We start from the raw sequence: 18,333 nt of genomic DNA on the forward strand, positions 1-18,333 counted from the left end.
CTTAACAGTGTTTTTTAAAACCAACTTCCACAAACAAGTTGTAGCAGAAAAAGAAACTTGTTGATGAGCAAATAGTGTAAGTTTTAAGGCAAGTTCATAAATCTTTGTCGCATTAGTGACAAATAGTACAAGTGTTAAAAATAAAAAGGTTGTAATCTTGAAATACTTAAAACCTGAGACACAGGCTCCTCCTAGTGGTAAAAACGAATTACTCCTTTTGTTATTATTGCCAATTACACTCGGTCTTCAGTTTCATTCTGGAAGCGTTAGAACCCTCAAAATTCTTACTACTGCTAAGGAATTCTTACCTAAAGATCAAAATAAGTGGGGCATCACAAAACACATGCAAATCACTGTTTCTTTTTTTGCTCCAGGTTTTATGTACCTCTCATGATGACTACATTCCAAAAGACTTATGCTTTTATACCACTTTTAAACCTGATCTTCATTTGGTATGTACAGAACATCACTGTGCATTTCGTAGTGGAAACACTACACAGCTTGCCTTTGTCTCAGGTGAATACATACATTCCCACAGTCAGCAGGACAGCCACCAAATCACCATCAGCAAGTACAAGAAAGATTTTGTACACTTCAAAAATGTATTCAATTTTGAAGCCAAGACAGTTGCCCTCAACTAAAGACCAGAAGCTCAGTGTCAGTGCACTTGAGCTTGTTGCTGATTCTTCTTTGCTACTTAACAAGTGCTGCAACTGTTCAGCCACATCTGTTCTTAAAAAGAATTACATCAAAAGGGGCAGAGGGCCCTTTTTGCTATCAAGTGCTTTAAAAGTTTTATTCTGGACTGAAGTTTCTCAGCAGTATAGTGTACAGAAGTTTATGCAATTTATGACTTTAAGTCACAGAAAAATACACTTGAAAAAATACAGCTTCTACAGGGGGAGAAAGGGAACTGTGTATACTGCATTTAATGATTTTAAACTCTATAATCTCCCCCTTATAAGTTAATGGTTTGAATAAGTTAATGGTTTGAATCTCCCCCTTATAAGTTAATGGTTTGAATATGAATAGGCCTGCTACTGTAATCACAACTTAAAAACTACAAATGTCTACCTAGGTGGGACTCAGTATTGCAGTAAACAGAACATATATTGTAGGCCAAAGTGATTTAAGCTTTAACTGTACTTGTAATACAGTAGTATCAACAATATTGCAATTGCTAAAAATTCAGATATTCCTGTAAGAAAACTTGCAGTCTCAGAAGAAAAAAGAAAGAAGATAACTAACAAAACAGGCTAATTTCAGGGTTTGGCAATTTCAGTTTTGGCTTTATATTAGGAAAGGATGAAAAATCCTTTACATGTTGCTTCTGTACACGTGTGCAAAAAAAAGTCAATATTTCATCTGTGTTTTCCCTAGTCATGTTTTACAGAGACCTTTTTAAAAAGGCAAATCACATGCATGTTATGATAAAAGAAAAAACAACCCAACAAAACAACTTTCAACTGCTTATGTGGAAAGAAATATACATTTTCTACTTTCATTATTTCACATATGTATGAAGTATTTTGTATGTAATTACATTAATTGCAGAGTAAGTTGTATCAATAGAAAAGGACAGAAGGAAGAAAACCAGTTGCTGGTTGAATGACATTTTATTTTCACATTCAGAGAGCTGTACAGTTTCTATAAATAGATGTGGTACTATAATATTTACATCATTTCCTCACCCATTATTAGTATATTCCATTCAAAACAGTAGATACCCCAACTAAGGGTTATTTCTGGGTGCATTTACTCATAATTTTATGTCAAAACATACAATACATCCGTTTGCATCAGAGCATTTTTTCCAGGTATTTTACATGTAACAATTTCTCTCTAGACAGTCTCTGCTTTGAGCATCCTGAGACCTTTCCAGACAAGTGCAGTTAGTTCAAGAACAAAAACAGGATGCAAAAAACATTCACATTCAGCCTACTTAAAATAAGGAATGTGACTGATAGTTTTAACTGCAGGAGTTTCATTATACAGTAACACAAGATTTGCAAGAAATACAGGTAGAGATTGGAAAAAAAGGCAATAGCTTAAAAAATCTGGAGACAGAATAATCCTTTGAGTTTTGAACATGTTCACCAAATAGCCATAGGAATATCTGGTGATATGAACCCAGAGAGACATGGATCTGCCTGGTGCTTTTGCCAGTAACGTTTCCAAGTTTTATACTTCCTTACACATTTTCTAACCCCTGTGATTAACTGCTTTTGGTAGTGCTTATATGCATTTGCCAGCTCTGCTGCTGGGATAAATCTACAAATATTACCTAAACTCCCATTTGAAAATCCACAGAATCCATGAGGTGTCAGGGGTTTTCACAATATACTGCCTGCAAAGTTTCTCTCTCCACTTCTTTTCCCACTGGAATACCAGTCATCTCCACAAATAGACCAATTTAATAGCCAAACTTCAATTGTCACGTGGTGTTTTAAGACTATTGTAACTGTTCATCTCTCCCAAAAGGGTCTGAAAGAACTATGTGATAAGAACACCATGTTGGTGGGTAAAAATGAACAACACAGAAGGAAAACAATAAAAACACAACATTTAAACAACATGCAGGAGGCAAACTGCTTCCACTGTGCACGTGCCAGAGAAGCTGAAAGCAGAAGCCTGCAGTTGTAAAGTGACTAACCTGTAACAAGTGCCACTAGAAACAAAAAACATCCAAACTCAAGCCATTAGTCATCTTAAGAAAAAGGGAATTCCAAAGGAATGGCCAGAATAGGTCACTCACAGCTGGATACTGATGCTCAAAACTGTCTGATTAACAGCTGATAGAAAAACTCCATAAACAACAAATTCAGAAGGAGACTGAGCAGTGAAGTCTTAGGTTTTTCTATGGGGAAAGACTTGCAGGATCATACATAAATAATCAAGTTCTCATAGAAGACAATAAAGTGAGCTCCAGAAACTGCAGTAAAAAGGGGAGTACTGCATTATCAATGTGCCAAAGGGTAGGTATTTTCCAATATCAGGATCAACTGGAAACTGGTCGAGGTGGTTTGCTTTTGTTTTCTGCCTCTTTTCCACGAACTGCAGCCACATAAGAGAAGAGACACAGCACGGAGTAGCAGATCTCATGAGCCTAGAAGAATTTAGAAAAGGAGATAATGAAATTCAGATGATCTAGTGTTTTACAAAACCCACTGTACATTTTGTATTTAGCTGTATGTCTTCCCCTCTGGCTACAGGCAAAAAAATCAGGGAAAAGTGTCCCATACTACCTTCTGATTGAGATGGATAGAGAAAAAAAGCCTTGTAACAACTATAAAACCTCCTTTGGGATAAAAACATTAGTTGCTTGATAGTATGATTCTAGTAATTTTTAAGAACAGTATGCTAAGCTTGAAAGTTGGCTAGCTGGCTTTAGAAATAACTATCCTACATATCTGCCTTTGGTCTGTTGTATGAAGTTACATACTTCATTTTTTCTCTGCGAGGGGTTGAATTAAAAGAGTCTACAAATAAACATCCAGTACTTTACCTTAACTCATGAGATGGCGGGATTCTTCCTTATTCACAACTAGCTTTTTATTCTCAAAAGTACAAGGACTGGTAATCCTTGTCACTGTTAACCAATGCCAGTGAATCCATGTCTAACACAAGCTTTTTCTCTCTTTTTTACTTTTTAATAGTAAAAAAGCAACAAAACCACAACCCAACATTGCATGTTTCATATCAAGAGCACCAAAGCAACTTTGTCACCACCTTAACACAGAGGGTTGCACACAGCATCGGCATGATTTACTATTATTCCTTTTAAACTATTAAGTGTGCTGTTATTTAACAGGAAAACATCTTTTAGCACATGTCTGGCAGCACAATTCAGTGAAGGTAAGACTTGGACTTAGTTTATATCCCAGTTCCAATACTGGCTGTTCTGGTGATCTTAAAAATTCTTGCCTTGTAAACTGACATTTATTACTTTGTAAAGGTAACAAGAATAACCACTTGTTTTGTTGTATTACAGTACAATCCAAAGCACTTGTGTAAAACATCATTAATTTGCACTAAACTGTTTTTTCTTACTAAAAGATACAGCTATCTGCTTCTTAAATTACATACATTCTAAGTATTTTGTTCCCAAAGCATTGCTGATTTCTTCCATCTATGAGTTCCAGGCAACCATCAAATGCATTACTTCAGATATGAAGTAACTGAGGAAATTTCAGTTCCGATGATAACCACTTGTTTCTATTTCTTCCTCATAACTGCATATAAGCCTGATCATTGAACTATTCTGTGTAAAAGTGCTGAGTACCAGTGTCAACTGCTGGTGTCCAAAAGATGCTATAAAAACTGAGCACTAAACCACAGCAATGGTTTGCCAACATGGGAGGAATCAATACTTCTACAGGTCTCTTGCATTTCAATGCTCTCTTTCAGGAGTAAATGGGAAGTTTTCATAAACTCAGTCAGCAATCGTTTTATGTCCGAGAACCAATCTCCCTTCTGTAGATGAAGGACTGTGTTTTCCATTGTCTTAACAGCTCTTACTGTGCTAAGTTCATGCTAAGACCTTGCATCTTTATCTATCCTAACAAAAGCAACCATGCTTTTTTGCACTACCTGTGAGTGCTTCTAGTTTCATAGAAACAACAATCACCAGTTTTTGTTGTCTTCCCTTTAGGAAAACGTTCATAAAAAAGCAGCTAGTGTTTAAAGCAGCTAGTGTTTCACTGCAGTATTAGCACTGCAAATCGTGCAATCTCAATGTCATTCTTTCAACACATGAAAACATAAAGATATATCCTCTAAACAACTACCATAAAGCATCAGAGTTGACTCACCATTGGCGTCTTGTACTTGTGGCTCACCACTTCTTTAGTTTCAGGAACTAAAACCGGACGGGCAAGAGACAAAACAAAAAGTTCAAAAAACGAGAGGAAAAGGGGAAAGCAATAGCACAATGTTCCCATAGGAAAGGGAAGGGATGCACACAGACAGCAGGTGCAGGTACAGGGCACCTCACTATCCCTTACTTATAGATACGCCTCCTTCTCTTCATTTATATTAAATATGTCCTTGAAGATACTGGTAATGTCATAATAAATTACTCAGGTTGGCAAAAATATTCCACTGTCTCTGTTTGGAAGGACATAGCGGGTATTTGATGGTTCTTAGAGACTCCAGCTTTTCTCATACTACTTATTCCTGCTAGAGAGCAAAATTAATGACAAAGTATGCTTAATGACAAAATATGCCTAATGTCTACTCTGATAAAACAATAACCAACAATTCCAGAAGAATCTGTCAGTATGTGATTCCCAAAGATTTTATCCTTCAGATATCTGAATCCTTCTCTGCTAAATACCAGATCTCAACAGAGGACCCTCATTAGAGAAGACACTCTGCAGTTAGTTACTGAAATCCAGAACAAAGAAAAAGAGATGAAGGAGAAATTTTCTGAACTGGAAGACTCTCTCCTAGTTCTATTTCAAGTTTCTCAAGACATTCTTTCTCCTGTCTCGGATGTGTGTGATGGTTTTTATTTGATATACTCACTGAAAATGTTCATTGCTTTTGAACAAGCTGGCTTGAAATAGAATACTCATTTCAGTCACACATATTCTTAAAATACCTGCTGATTTCTGTAAGACTTCATATATAAAGATGATCAGGGCACTGATGAATAAAAAGCAAACTTATTACCCAGAAGATTTAATCTTGCTCCCATGAACTGCCCCAGACTAACAGGAAGGAAACAGGCAAAATAGAGCTGAATAAACTTTGCCTTTCATTCTCACTGTGGAATGCATAAAAAAGCAAACTGTAACCATCCCACTGGTGTGCAATGCATCTGAATTCTGCTTTTGACCCACGCTTGGCCTATAAAGGTTTTTGTGAACAGATACCACGGGAAATCACCAGGAGAGAACAAAGACCACACTAAGAACATACAAATGGCAAATTTACAACGTTAAGATCAGTGGAACAGCAAGACCAACTGTGAGTACTTCCTTTTCCAGTATGGCTGAAATTTGCCATGAAATTTCTACGTCACATCAAAAAGATTAAGAAGAAGCAATACAGAAATTATGCAAAACCAAATCATAGCAGGCTTGTAGAGGAAGGGTAAATGTTTTATTACACATGGTACTAGTGAGAAGAAAAGAAACAGAGGCAGATGAGTTCAATATGAGTAACTACAAAAAGTCCACACCAAAACCTATTCATGCACTTATCACCTTTTCTATGATATGACACAGCTAAATGCTGGAGAGGGAGATGGATCACACTCTAAGGGGCCAAACATAGGCAGTGCAGACTGGCTTGGACAAAGTCATCTAAACACAAATTAGTGTTTAGATGACTTCGAATTAGAATTAGTATTTGAATTAGTGCCTCCTGTGTCCTGGTATGTCATTCTCAAAAGAAAAGCTATTGAAAAGTACAGAATATGACTGTAAAAAGCAATGGTTTTGTTTATTTGTTCAATTTTCTGTTCTCTTGGGTTGGCAGTTACATTAAGGACTGAGAAACAGGGGAAGCACACACCCAGGCTGCACTGCCCCAGTGAAACCAGTGACCAGATCTGGAAGGATAAGAAGGGGCACATCAAGCTACCTTACCCGTTGGCACCACATGGTTCCAAATTAACTCCTTGTCACCAGGGGATAAAGGTGGGACTGAGGCTGGTGCACAGCCAACTAGGGTAGGACTTTTACAGCTGTGTAAGTCTCACTGCCCACTAGATAACATACAACTGTTCATATACTCTTCAAAAAGCAGGAAGGGAAAGCTGTAAGGACCTTATGCTATGAGGGAAGGAGAGAAGGGAAGCTGTAAAGTCCTTTATCATAGTTGAGAACAGGAATAGAGGGAACAGAGAGCACCTAGGCAAGGTCCCCCCATTTCACAGTCAGTATACTACTTTAAGTACAGTAATTCCAGTCAGGAAAATTCTTCTGAGAGGACTGAGGAAGAGTAAAAAGAATGGGTTTGGACTTATGCTCAGAGAAGTGAAAGCACTACTGCTGCAGAATACAAAAAGAAGAAAGAAAATAAAAAGAAAGAAAAAAAGACCCCAGCCTTGAATTAAGAGATTAGAAGCACTTCTAACATTAAGTCATTCCTGATGCTGTTGATGCTAAGTGGATGAAGGGAGTAAATTATTAAGCACCATCCTGCAGCCTTTGGTCCTGTGAATGAAAACATGGCACTAGCATAGAATGAGTTTAGGGGACAACACTTTACCTGCTGGAGAATGAAGGTTTTCATAGCAGCGGCGAAGGGGCCACAAGAAAGTAAAGCCCAAGTACGCAGCAGTAACTCAAATTCCAGAGGGAAGAGCCTTGCATTTCCTCACTTACTTAAATCTCCACTTCCATTTGTGGGCAACAATTCCTGAACATCTGCTTTGCATCCTGCTCTGAAATCACGATGCCAACTTTCATGCTGCCACCTAAACCCAGTGTTAACACAAACAGACCTTTCACTCCCTGCTGCGCTATCACTGAACTTGGAGCATTTGTGCTTGGCAAAACCAAGTAAACCAGTCTTTCACTGAAGTCTTTCCCACCAGGCTGAAGTATGCATGCTCACTGCTCACTACCTTTCTAAGACTATAATCCTGCAATATGGAATCTGACTGCAAGGTTCACAATGCTTAACACAGCTAAATATCTTTACTTAAGAAGCCCACACAAGTTTTTGCTGAATGCTGTTCTTTACTATTAATTAACATGTTAAGTTTTCTTGAATAGGACAGGTTGGACTATCATCTTCATAACAGTTAAAAAGCAGCTCTGAGGTAGTCTCTCAAGTGCGCACAAGAAGTTTCACCCCCCTGCAACATCTTTCCTCCTTTCTTCTTTCTGTTTATTAACTGGATGGGCAAACTGTAAATCTCACTTGGTACATATAAACTGGTTCTTGTCTGTGACCTCTGTTTTGGGAGAAGAGTACTTTTCATTTGATTGGTTTCATTTCTCAGGCTTTGCTTGTAGTGTCTAACTCCCAGTTTATTTTTAACTCCTCCTAAAATTACCCTTTTGTAACTTTCATTATCCCAATTTTAGCTTTTGCAATAGGCCTTTGATTACAAAATTTTCTGTTATAAAGGTTCTTTTTCTTACGGTTATTACAGTCATTATTCAGGGGCTAAATACTATTAGAGCCATCAACAGAAGTCCAATGGAAATAACTAAGTCCAACACTATCTGTCTTCTTGTGCAATATAAACAAGTTATTAAAAGAAATACTTTGAGTTAAACCTCTCCAAAATGATCCAAAAATTACTTGCTTTGATCCAAGTAATTTCTTCTAAGTTAAGGGTTTCAGAAGCTGAAGCCATTCTTTAAACTGATTGTACGGCTTCTGAACTCTCCTCTTTGTAAAACTCATCAATAATCTTTTACACCCTTAAGCAATTTCTGTAAGTAGTAAAACGAATCAGGGTGAAAACATGGTATTAAAGGAATACACAGCCATAAAGCCATAAAGACAATTTCTGAACATCTAAACTATTAGAAAACTTTCAGGGTTTGAATACACTGATCTGATCATCTGAACCACAAACAACATTATCAGAAAATGGGGGAAAATTGTTAAAAATTCCAATCCCAAACTTCTGGGAGATTAATTTATGGCAAATGACAAGCAAACCTAATAGTCAGGCTTTATTATCTGACTAGTTTATAACTTTATCACCAAAAGGAGGTAACACATTATTATGGTCAGAGTCACTAATTTCAGCAATCTCATATTAAATGTCTTTTATATTCTAAGAAAGAATCCCTCAGCCAGAACATTCTATTCACAGCACCAAGGAACAACGAGTCTTAGTATAGGGAGCTGCTTGGTTGGATTTTGAATTGGGGCCAAAGTATGGATGCTCATCTGCTATGGAAAGAACATTGTAAATTTTATCTGCTTTTGAAATGTTTCATACATAACACTTAAGACCTAGACAAATGTCTCACAGATGGGTGGAAGAATAAATCAATATGGATTTGGGGACTATTTCAAGAGAAGTATGTGGATCACTCATCTGGAGAGCTGCATCTGAAGTCACTCATTTTGTTCAGGCACTAGTTAAGTATAACATGAGTGACACTGACACTGAACAGTGACCCAGAATTTTCCTCAAACTAGACTGTAGGCAGCTTCTATGTTATAGCAATACCCGACGAAAACAGCACAAATTCTCTGTTCTCCTTAACCTTTACATTTCTACTCTTTACCAGTGATGTTCTGAAACAAAAGCCACAGGATAAATCAAGTGCAACTTGACAAAATATCTTCTGTTCCATACAACAAAATGAAATTCCACATAGGGCAAAGAGGAAGCTTTGCAATTAGCAGTAATTCTTTGTAATGAAAACATAGCGTGTTGAGAAAGATCAGCTATAAATCCTACTTAAAAATGTGGTTTCTCAGATGAAAAAAGAACGTACCACAGAAAATTCCTACACACATCCAAGTTTAACTGTTTTCTTTGCTTCAGAAGACTCAGAACATCATCTCTATTAACAAAAAGCACCTAGGCCACAAATATTAATATGATGAAAATTAACGTGTTAACTTTAATGTTTAGTCAGCCATCTCTCAGTTAGGCAACTTCTCCTGTGCAATCTACATTTCTCTCCCATCTCTGAAACTGCAGTGCAGCTAAGGACTGGAAATTTGAGTTACTGCCATGTGAGTACAGACCTAATATCAAAATAATGTAATTACCAAATTCCTCCAGGACAAAGACTCCTCGCACAGTATTGCACTTTTTAATGTGATTCAGCTCTATGAAAACCTACAAAAACAGGAAGAAAAGTAACATAAAATTAGTCAGGTTGGTTTTGTTGGGGTTTTTATTTAAACTAAAAACCAAAATGAAACAAAAACATCATCACAGCAGATACAACCTGAAGTGTTATAGCATACACTACCAGTTCATTTACAGTTTAATATATAAATAAAGGGTGAAATAAATATTCAAAAGACAAACTTGCCACAACGCTAGAAATCAACAAATAACTTAAAAGTGCTAAGAAGCGAAGACAGCAGAAGATGAAGTACCTTCCGCTCCTTGCAGGAGGAGAAAGCATGGAAGAGAAACGAAGGAGTTAGTAACTCTGACATATCCAACATTGCTACCCCTTCAGGCACTCAAATGAGTTATTGCAAAAAGAATAACAACACACCTGAAATACAACAGAAGAGGGGGACGAGAAAAAAGCTGGCTCCCAAATTTGGCATGTTTTGTAGCCTCTGATCCATCCCAGTTAGATTCTGCCCCTCCATGCATCCTCCTCCAGCACAGAGGGCAGGTAAGGGGCACTCTACTTCCCACCCTGACACTGATCCTCCTAACCCATCCAGTATTCAGTTTAATCCAGTGAGAAACCTCTAATCTTCCTTCTCCCTCACAGGCTTGCCATTTGAGACTATTACAGTTTCAGATATATAATATGCATACTTACTCTTGTAACTGTCTCCTCTAACAGTCAGTACCAGTTCTCTGCTTTAAGCAGGACAGGACAGTTTGGACCCTTCTCTGTCATTTGCTCACTTCACACAGGGCTGCTGCTAGCTGAGCAGTCACTCAGAAAACAAACCTGCTTTAAACTTATACTTTACATACGTAAACCCCAAAAGAAAGACAGTTGCACTGCACAACTAGGTTCCTCAGTCCAGAATGTAGATGCCAAGATTGCATAACCAAACAAGTTCTCTGAGCATATTGAGTTTATTCAATATCCAATCTATTTCAAGAAACAGAACAGTTCCTTCTTATGTGCACATCTCCAAAAAGGTCAGATCAGTACACAGATGGAAGAAGCTGCAGAAAGGAGTCAATTCCACATTCCACTTTTCCATATACTTGCTTTTTCAATGCAGGAGAAATACTGAGAGTAACACTGCCCTAGAGTTCAGTGTCTTTGTCCAGTACCCTAGAAAGACCCTTGCAAGTCTACATAACAATAGTCTGGATTGACATTTTCGGTACCTTGTACATGTCAGACACCATGAACTCAGGGCCTTTGTTAAAAATGTTACTAAAGAACCTCTGTCGTCTTGGAAAGAAGGGAAAGGAAAACTCTACAACCCTCTGAATCCAGTATTAGCAACACCCACGTAGCCATAGATGACACACTACCCAAGAAAGACAAAGGAAGTCAACACCAGAAATTGTTGGGTTTTAAAGAATCAAGCTTATCTGTATGGGTAGAGATCAGTAACTGCACCACATATCTGAGCAGCCTGGCTGATTTTCAAATCAAAGGGATTTTATTGTTACTTTTAATAGTAGAGAACTGACAACAGACCTAAGCTATTTTTTGCTCAATATAAGAACCTAAGCTTCTGGTTACTTAGAAAATACAAAGCTTATTTCTGCTGACATTCAAGGGAACATAACCCCATCTTTTTTATTTCCCTGGTTTTGCCCTTGTTCTGTATCCATTTTGTTGGTAAAAAAAAAAAAACAACCACACTTATCTTTTGAGGAACAGTTACAAAGCAAACACATCAAAACCAGAACTTTCTTTGCTGCACTTCGCTTCCTTTTTCTGTAAAGTTTTCTGTGAGAAACTTTTGCTAGTGGTCTAAAGAACAAAATTCAGAAAGTCAGTGGAAAAGTTCAAGTAAAGCATTGGTTGTTTTATGTGGTAACAGCAGCTGCCTGAAAGACTTGACTGCCTCCAGTGCCCAGGGTCTGAGCGCTGTATTTCCACAAGAGGTATGAGCGAGATGAGAATTTAGTGAGTTTGTTACAATTAAAGTAAGTTATCCATTTTCAGAAGACGTCTGAGTCGACAGGCAATTCCTTGCTATATCATTTAAGGGACAGAGATGCTCTCTTCTCACTCAGTCAGAAAACAAGTGCAAAGGAAATAACAGTTACTTACCCTAGGGAAACTGTGGTTCTTCAAGACAAAGCATTCAGTGTGGATCCTACTGTAGATGGGCATGTGCCTGCTGCATTTTATTAAACTTCCATCTATTTTTGACACAGATGAATTCATAATGGGGACAGAATTACAGAGTCCCAATATTATAACAGAATTTGGAGATGTGAACTCAGAATAATCTGCCAATGCCACAGGGACACTCAATTCCTCCCTACTCCAAAGGGCTTCTTCTGATCTGATAGGCACAGATACAACTGAACATTTTTTCGTCTTAAACTGTCATGGGGAGACCATTTGTGAGTACTAAAGACAGCCATGGCAATCATAGGTTGGCCCACCATGCATCTAAGACATTTCCTGAAGGATTCACAAGGTAGTAAGAAAGGATACACACTGCAAATCAAGAGCCTTCAAAACGAGTTTCATGAAAGCAAGCACCATTCTAACACCAAAGCATAATGTTCCATCTTCTCAGGTAGGACAGAACAGACTCCATTTATTTACATCTTCTTTTTAGAAAAAAATTTGGAAATCTCTGTTCTAAATGAATTATTTCTATGACATCCAACCAAGCAGAGCAATAGGAAACCCTTCTGTTAGTAAGGTGCATTGCTGAAAAAGAATACTTGGAATGAGGGCCTTACTCCATATACAGGGCCTGCATACGGAGTAAGGAGAGGCAGATGAAGAGAAAGCTGTGCCTGATGAGGTCCTGCAGGCATTTGCTGATTAGCCAACAAATTCCACAGACACAGAAAAAACCCTTTTCAACACAGAAATGGTTGCAGGATCCGGGGTTTAATCATGCTCATAGACATGTTCTGAAACCAACTGCCTTAGGGAACAATTCATAAAATTTGTATGAGAAGTGGAAAGGACAATTCATCTAGAATAGCAGAGCTTTTATTAAGCAAGCAGACTGGCTGATGAGTGCTGGAATAGGAATACAAACATTCTTTAGCTCCCCAGAGTAAGGAAACTGGAGGGGACTTTTTCTTTACGGTACAACTAGCAGGAGCCCTTTACATAACTGCTACAGTTGTCCATTCTATACAGACCCTCACATGGCTGACTTCTGTTATCTGTCTAGACACTTTGTTTTGGCAAGAACAACAAGGATATGTCTTAGGCCCGCTAACAGGTACTGAATGCCCTTGCCAGCTACCAATGGAAATCTAACAGACCAAGAATTAAACATATTGAATACATTTTCCAGAACTATATTTGTTTCAATATCCATCTTAAGTAATGAAACTCATCTGGCTACAGCCACACTGGGAAGGGGATGAAGAGGAGGAGTAACCTTTCAGGTGGGGGAGACAGCTGGCACGCTTCATGGGTCTGACCTGTGCAGACTGTCCTTTTCATCACAGACAGCAACTCAGAGCACTCTTCTCTGCAAGGAAGGATATGGTGAAGCTAGAACTCTACAAGTGTATGTGGTAGCATGGGACTCAGTATCTGTGGTACAAAATTCAACTGGTGATGGTCCTAACAATCAGTATCAGGTTTCTCTAAAGTTTATTTCTGAATGTTATTCCAGTCTTTCAGGGGAAAAAAAAAAAGACTTTAAATTTAAGAACAAAGATATGTTCTAGGATTTGGAGTTTTTCCTTTGGACACATGACTGTGTGCTCATTATGTGTTTAACACAGAGTGGTTTTGCCTTGTGATGAAGCCTGTTACACTTAAGAAACCATGATGATATGGCTACCTTCTTTTATGTCTTTTCTAAGTGCAAAAGTATATGTGCCTGCCTGTTCGTTTATGAAAAAGACTTTCATCCATAAACTGTTCAAGAGATGAACTGTTTGAGCTCAGCATCATTTCTGACTTCTGGAAGAAGCTAAAAAAGGATAAACAAACAGAATATCCCCTGTGGTGTGTCCTTACCTCAGGACAAAGCAATTTCTAGTACATCCATCTCTAATGATATCAAACTGTTGCTTCAAGACCAGGGTTTAATTTTCAGAGGCTTTACACTGACATTTCCAGTGACTCTGAAAATTCATCATGTACTACCAATGAGTTCCTCTTGCAGTTCTTCAAACTTCAGCAGAGCCAATAAAAAGTTAAAATCTACAACTAAGTCAGGGAGTAGGCTTGAAATACTACAGCAGGTCAGCTGTAGTCCAGGTTCTACCTTGGTAATAGATTAGAAGGAAACTGAAGGAGGCTCACAACTCTGCACTCCTTATACTGGCACATACAAACTCAGAGACACATGGTGCTGCTGTGACCTTGGAAGAAGTATTAAAGCATGTGTGTTTGAGATGCACGTGCACTTCCAGTGGGATCTACACTGATGTATCCTCAAAGAAGAACAAAGCTTGTGTGGGGAGAAAAGTCTAGTCAGGAGGAAAGGAAAAGCACTCCACAGAGGACTGACAGAAGCTTTTTTTCTCTCACACACACACATTCTCTCTCCCCCCTAAAAACTGATTCTACTGTCTAGCATAACATGCATTTAATATCAAAAGCAAAACAAAAAAACACAGAGCAAAATAAAAAACAAGGATCAAAGGAAGCAACAGAAACAACATCCAGAGAAAGGAAGAAATGACAATTCTAGTTGTGTTTCCTCTATGCCCACTTATTTTTGTGAATTACAGCAAGAATCGCTTTTCCATTTTATTTTCATACTAAATTCTACAGATGATCTTGCAAATTTCAACATTGTACTTGCAATATTCAATCACTTAAGGCTCACTGCTTATGGCATCAGGATACAATCACAGTGTGATGCATTATGGCACTTTAGATTACTTATGATCACTTTTTCTGTCCCTTGATATACTGGCTACCATTTGTTCCGTGCTTAGACAATTCAAACCACCAGAAACAGTAACTTGAAACCTGTATCCACGCTTTTCTTCAGTTTATTATAACTTTCCTGAGGATACTTAATTTCAGTATATTTTTACACACATTATATATCTATTTATATATGCACATGTGTTTGTGTGTAAACATACATATGCTTTTTTACCCCCATCAGACTATCCCTTGTCCTTGCTGATACTCTGGGAAGAGGAAACACAAACACAGGCGTGTTGCAAAAAGCTTCATGCTCACAGTCTTCTCATAGATTTCCCTCATACCTGACTGTGCATAAATTTCAGGTTAATTCCTTCCAGTGTGACCTGAAGAAGACCTCCTTCACCTGTTTTCATATCCTGCACAGGGAACTCACCACCCAACTCAGGGCCTGGGATGGTAATAAAAATAATCAAAGAAAAAAACCCCAAACAAACAAAAATATCCAGAGAAAGAGAGAGAAAGAATAAAAAGCAGTCAGGCAAGTCATGGCATGGGGAAAAGAAATATAAATCAATAAAAACATGATTTCCATTTGATGTGCATAGCAAGAGGACACTGCTAAGAATAGCAGGGAGCACTGAAGTAAGAGTCCTCTCACTAATGACAGCACGCTGAGAACCAGTAGATTTTCAAGTATCGTAACAAAGTTCATCCTGGTTACACGAAGGGACACAGATGTCAGCTCAATCTATATTTATTTAGTTCATATTCGGGTTTTGTTTGTTCATTTTAAAGGCCTTATTTCATTTCTGCACGGTAAGACACTGCAGTCACACAATACCACAGACAGCACAGTCTTAAGTACATGTGAGCTTGGTGATTTTGTATAGCACTGTTTTATTCTTTCAGTAATGAAAAAGTCAATATGGTTACGACAATGACAATTTAATAGAGGACATTAACAGATGACAATCTAGGTACTTTCACCTACTTTCTTTAGCATCATTCCATTCAGTTAGAAGATGCTTTCTTATAATTACTTTTAGAAAAGTATCCTTTGTGCAGAACCACTGGAGAATGGCTTTCAAACATGTTTTTAATACTACATTACTGTCCTTAATACAGCTTTCAAAGACACTTTTTCCTCCTCTATGCTCACTGAAAGTCCAGTATTTCCTCCCCCTCCTCCAATTAAACTGAATAAATAGTAGCAGGAAGAAAATGATAGCTCTTCCAAGCTCCAACAGCTAGCTCAGAGTTGAACACTTAGGATGCTACACACACACAGATGTACCAAACTACCCTGAGATTTCCAAGTAAAAGGAGATTATGTTCAAAGAATTTATTAGTACAAGAAATATTTCTGGATTGCAGATTAAACAGTAAGTGTTTCCAACAAGCAAAATCTTGTACCTGGTTTAATGCTTTGCTGTCTTGCTGCTGCTCGCTCCATACTATCCTTCACACAGTAGTATAATTCCCGACACTAATGTATAAAAGAAGAGTAATACAATGTTATTTTTTCGATTACTAAGGAAAAAGAACAGCAAGATTCAAAGGTTCTACAGAAAGAAAAGCCCCTTGTGGTGCATAATGAACAAAAGCCTATAGAAGTTCAACCACAGCTAATTACTTGATGGTGTTTATATTTATTTCTCATGATGACAGAGACAGTCTTTCATATAATTTCATAGCACAAGGTAGTGAAGTGTTTGTGGCTTGGTACATGCCCATGAGTAATCTAATCAAGTTTACTCTGTTCCTATAGTAGAAAAAGCCTCAAAACAGTATCACAAATATTCCCTTCCAGCAATCAATGTTACTGGTCATGCTCATATAATCTATCTGTTATTCACATCACTTTCCTTATGGAAGTGATCTATTCATCTTCCCCCCAACACACCTCTCTAGTACCAAATAATAGTTAAGCCATAATCTCCGAGTAAAAGTTTAACATTTTCTATCTGAAACCCAAGATACATCCAATTAATTTTCCAAGTAACTTCTGTAGAACACTACTTTTGTCCTCCTTCCCCTCATATTCAGACCTGCGTTACAATGACCTGGTCTGTGTAAAAGGAATTTTTTGAAGCAGAATTCTAATCCCTTTATATACCTCAAGGTAATAACCTTTCAATATAATACTTGCATTTACAAATCTCCACCTTTTGTTTGCTGGCCATTGTGGAGCAGTTACTGAGTTCTAAGAGTTACTGGAGTTTTCCTAGCGGATTTAAACTACTTCTTTATACTTGCAAGAAGAAAAAGGCTTTCTTATTAGTGAAGAATGCAGGCATTTCCTCGGTACTTAATGCTGTTTTCCTTCTTCCAACCAAAAAAACCCAAGTAAAAGCTACACATGTAATGTCTTAAATTACATCCTGCTGTACTACTGTCCTCAGGTAAAGGACAAGGCCTAATGCCAGCTTCAGATGCCAGTGCTGTTTAACAATCATTGCAGTCCAGTAACCGGTGCTGGAGAAAGAATGCTATTTTCTGATTAAACATGGAATATAACACACCCAGGATTTGTTTGTTTTCCCTCAGTATTGCATGTATTAAACAAGATGCCTACCTTCTTTGTGTAGAACTTGTTCAGCTGTGTCTCCTGACCGTTCCTCCGCCAGAGGCACAGCACTTTTGTTTTGGGACAGTAAGTCATGTTGATGAGCTTTTCATACCACCAACGTTCGTATACAGTACCAATGTTGCTTCTCAGCACAATGCAATCATCGCATACCTGGGAGCACAAAATACTATGTAAGACTTCTAGTATTATTTACTGAATGCTACTACTTGCATTAGTATTATTCTTGTCTCTACCTCCATGAAAAATATGTCTCCAGTTGTGTCTGTCCCAGCATGTACTACAAAAGTCTGCTTCTTGATGTGGCGGCTGCCACTGGGTCTCACAGGGAGATCCCGTCCATTCTAGGAAAAAAATATGCAATCATTAATGAACTTTGAAACCAGTTTCTCCTGATCTACTGAAAAAAAAGTCCATCAGGTGACACTTCCAAGCATTTTCAACAACTTGAAGAAAAAAACAAGTACTTTTAACACAGCTGACTTGAAGCAATTTTGGACAAAGCCTTAAGCAAAATGCTCCTGTAAGTTTAGTTTCAACAAGTGTGACTCTCAGTCATCACAGCTTACAACATTCACACCGGTACCATACTCAGCATGGGGTAGTGAGGTGTCTGCATTCCAGCAGCATTGCAGTAAACTGGTCTGCTTTTTCACAAATAATTGTAAGATCATTCTGTGTCCTTTCTGTGCATAAAACTAAGTTCCAAATGTAAAAATGCCTTGGAAAATTAGCTTTCAAAGGGCCTAACTTGCATCCACCCTAGTGATGGCTGTATTAAAAGCTGGCTAGTTTTATTAACTTAAGTGTTAGCCTGAACTCTTAATGAGCATTATAGGATGCAGGGTTTATTCTGGAGGTAATCCTGCCCCTCTACTCCGCTCTCGTGAGACCTCACCTGGAGCATTGTGTGCAGTTCTGGTGTCCTCAACATAAAAAAAGACATGGAACTGTTGGAACAAGTTCAGAGGAGGCCACGAGGATGATCAGGGGACTGGAGCACCTCCCATATGAAGACAGGCTGAGAAAGTTGGGACTGTTCAGCCTGGAGAAGAGAAGGCTGCATGGAGACCTCATAGCAGCCTTCCAGTATCTGAAGGGGGCTTATAAAGATGC

The 18,333-nt window shown here is 38.2% G+C and overlaps 1 protein-coding gene across 24 annotated transcripts in view; it reads right to left on the minus strand.

The window, feature by feature from the left end:
* Positions 1–1,597: 1,597 nt before the first annotated feature.
* MADD (MAP kinase activating death domain) overlaps positions 1,598–18,333 on the minus strand; it is a 71,647-nt gene continuing 54,911 nt past the window's right edge. For 23 of the 24 annotated variants that reach the window (XM_061343479.1, XM_061343467.1, XM_061343473.1 and 20 more), the window contains 7 exons: positions 17,454–17,561; positions 17,206–17,370; positions 16,044–16,116; positions 14,972–15,078; positions 9,700–9,769; positions 4,812–4,858; positions 1,598–3,106 (listed from right to left, as the gene is read on the minus strand). In XM_061343479.1, the coding sequence (XP_061199463.1) occupies positions 2,999–3,106; positions 4,812–4,858; positions 9,700–9,769; positions 14,972–15,078; positions 16,044–16,116; positions 17,206–17,370; positions 17,454–17,561 (678 nt within the window). In that variant the 3' untranslated portion in view covers positions 1,598–2,998. The remainder of the gene's footprint in view (positions 3,107–4,811; positions 4,859–9,699; positions 9,770–14,971; positions 15,079–16,043; positions 16,117–17,205; positions 17,371–17,453; positions 17,562–18,333) is intronic. The other variant, XM_061343480.1, reaches the window with a different exon arrangement.

This window comes from Neopsephotus bourkii, unplaced genomic scaffold (assembly GCF_033783945.1).
Source record: "Neopsephotus bourkii isolate Nb327-2 ecotype Australia unplaced genomic scaffold, CSIRO-AGI_Nbou_v1 NB_1825, whole genome shotgun sequence".
Taxonomy (NCBI): Eukaryota; Metazoa; Chordata; class Aves; order Psittaciformes; family Psittacidae; genus Neopsephotus; species Neopsephotus bourkii.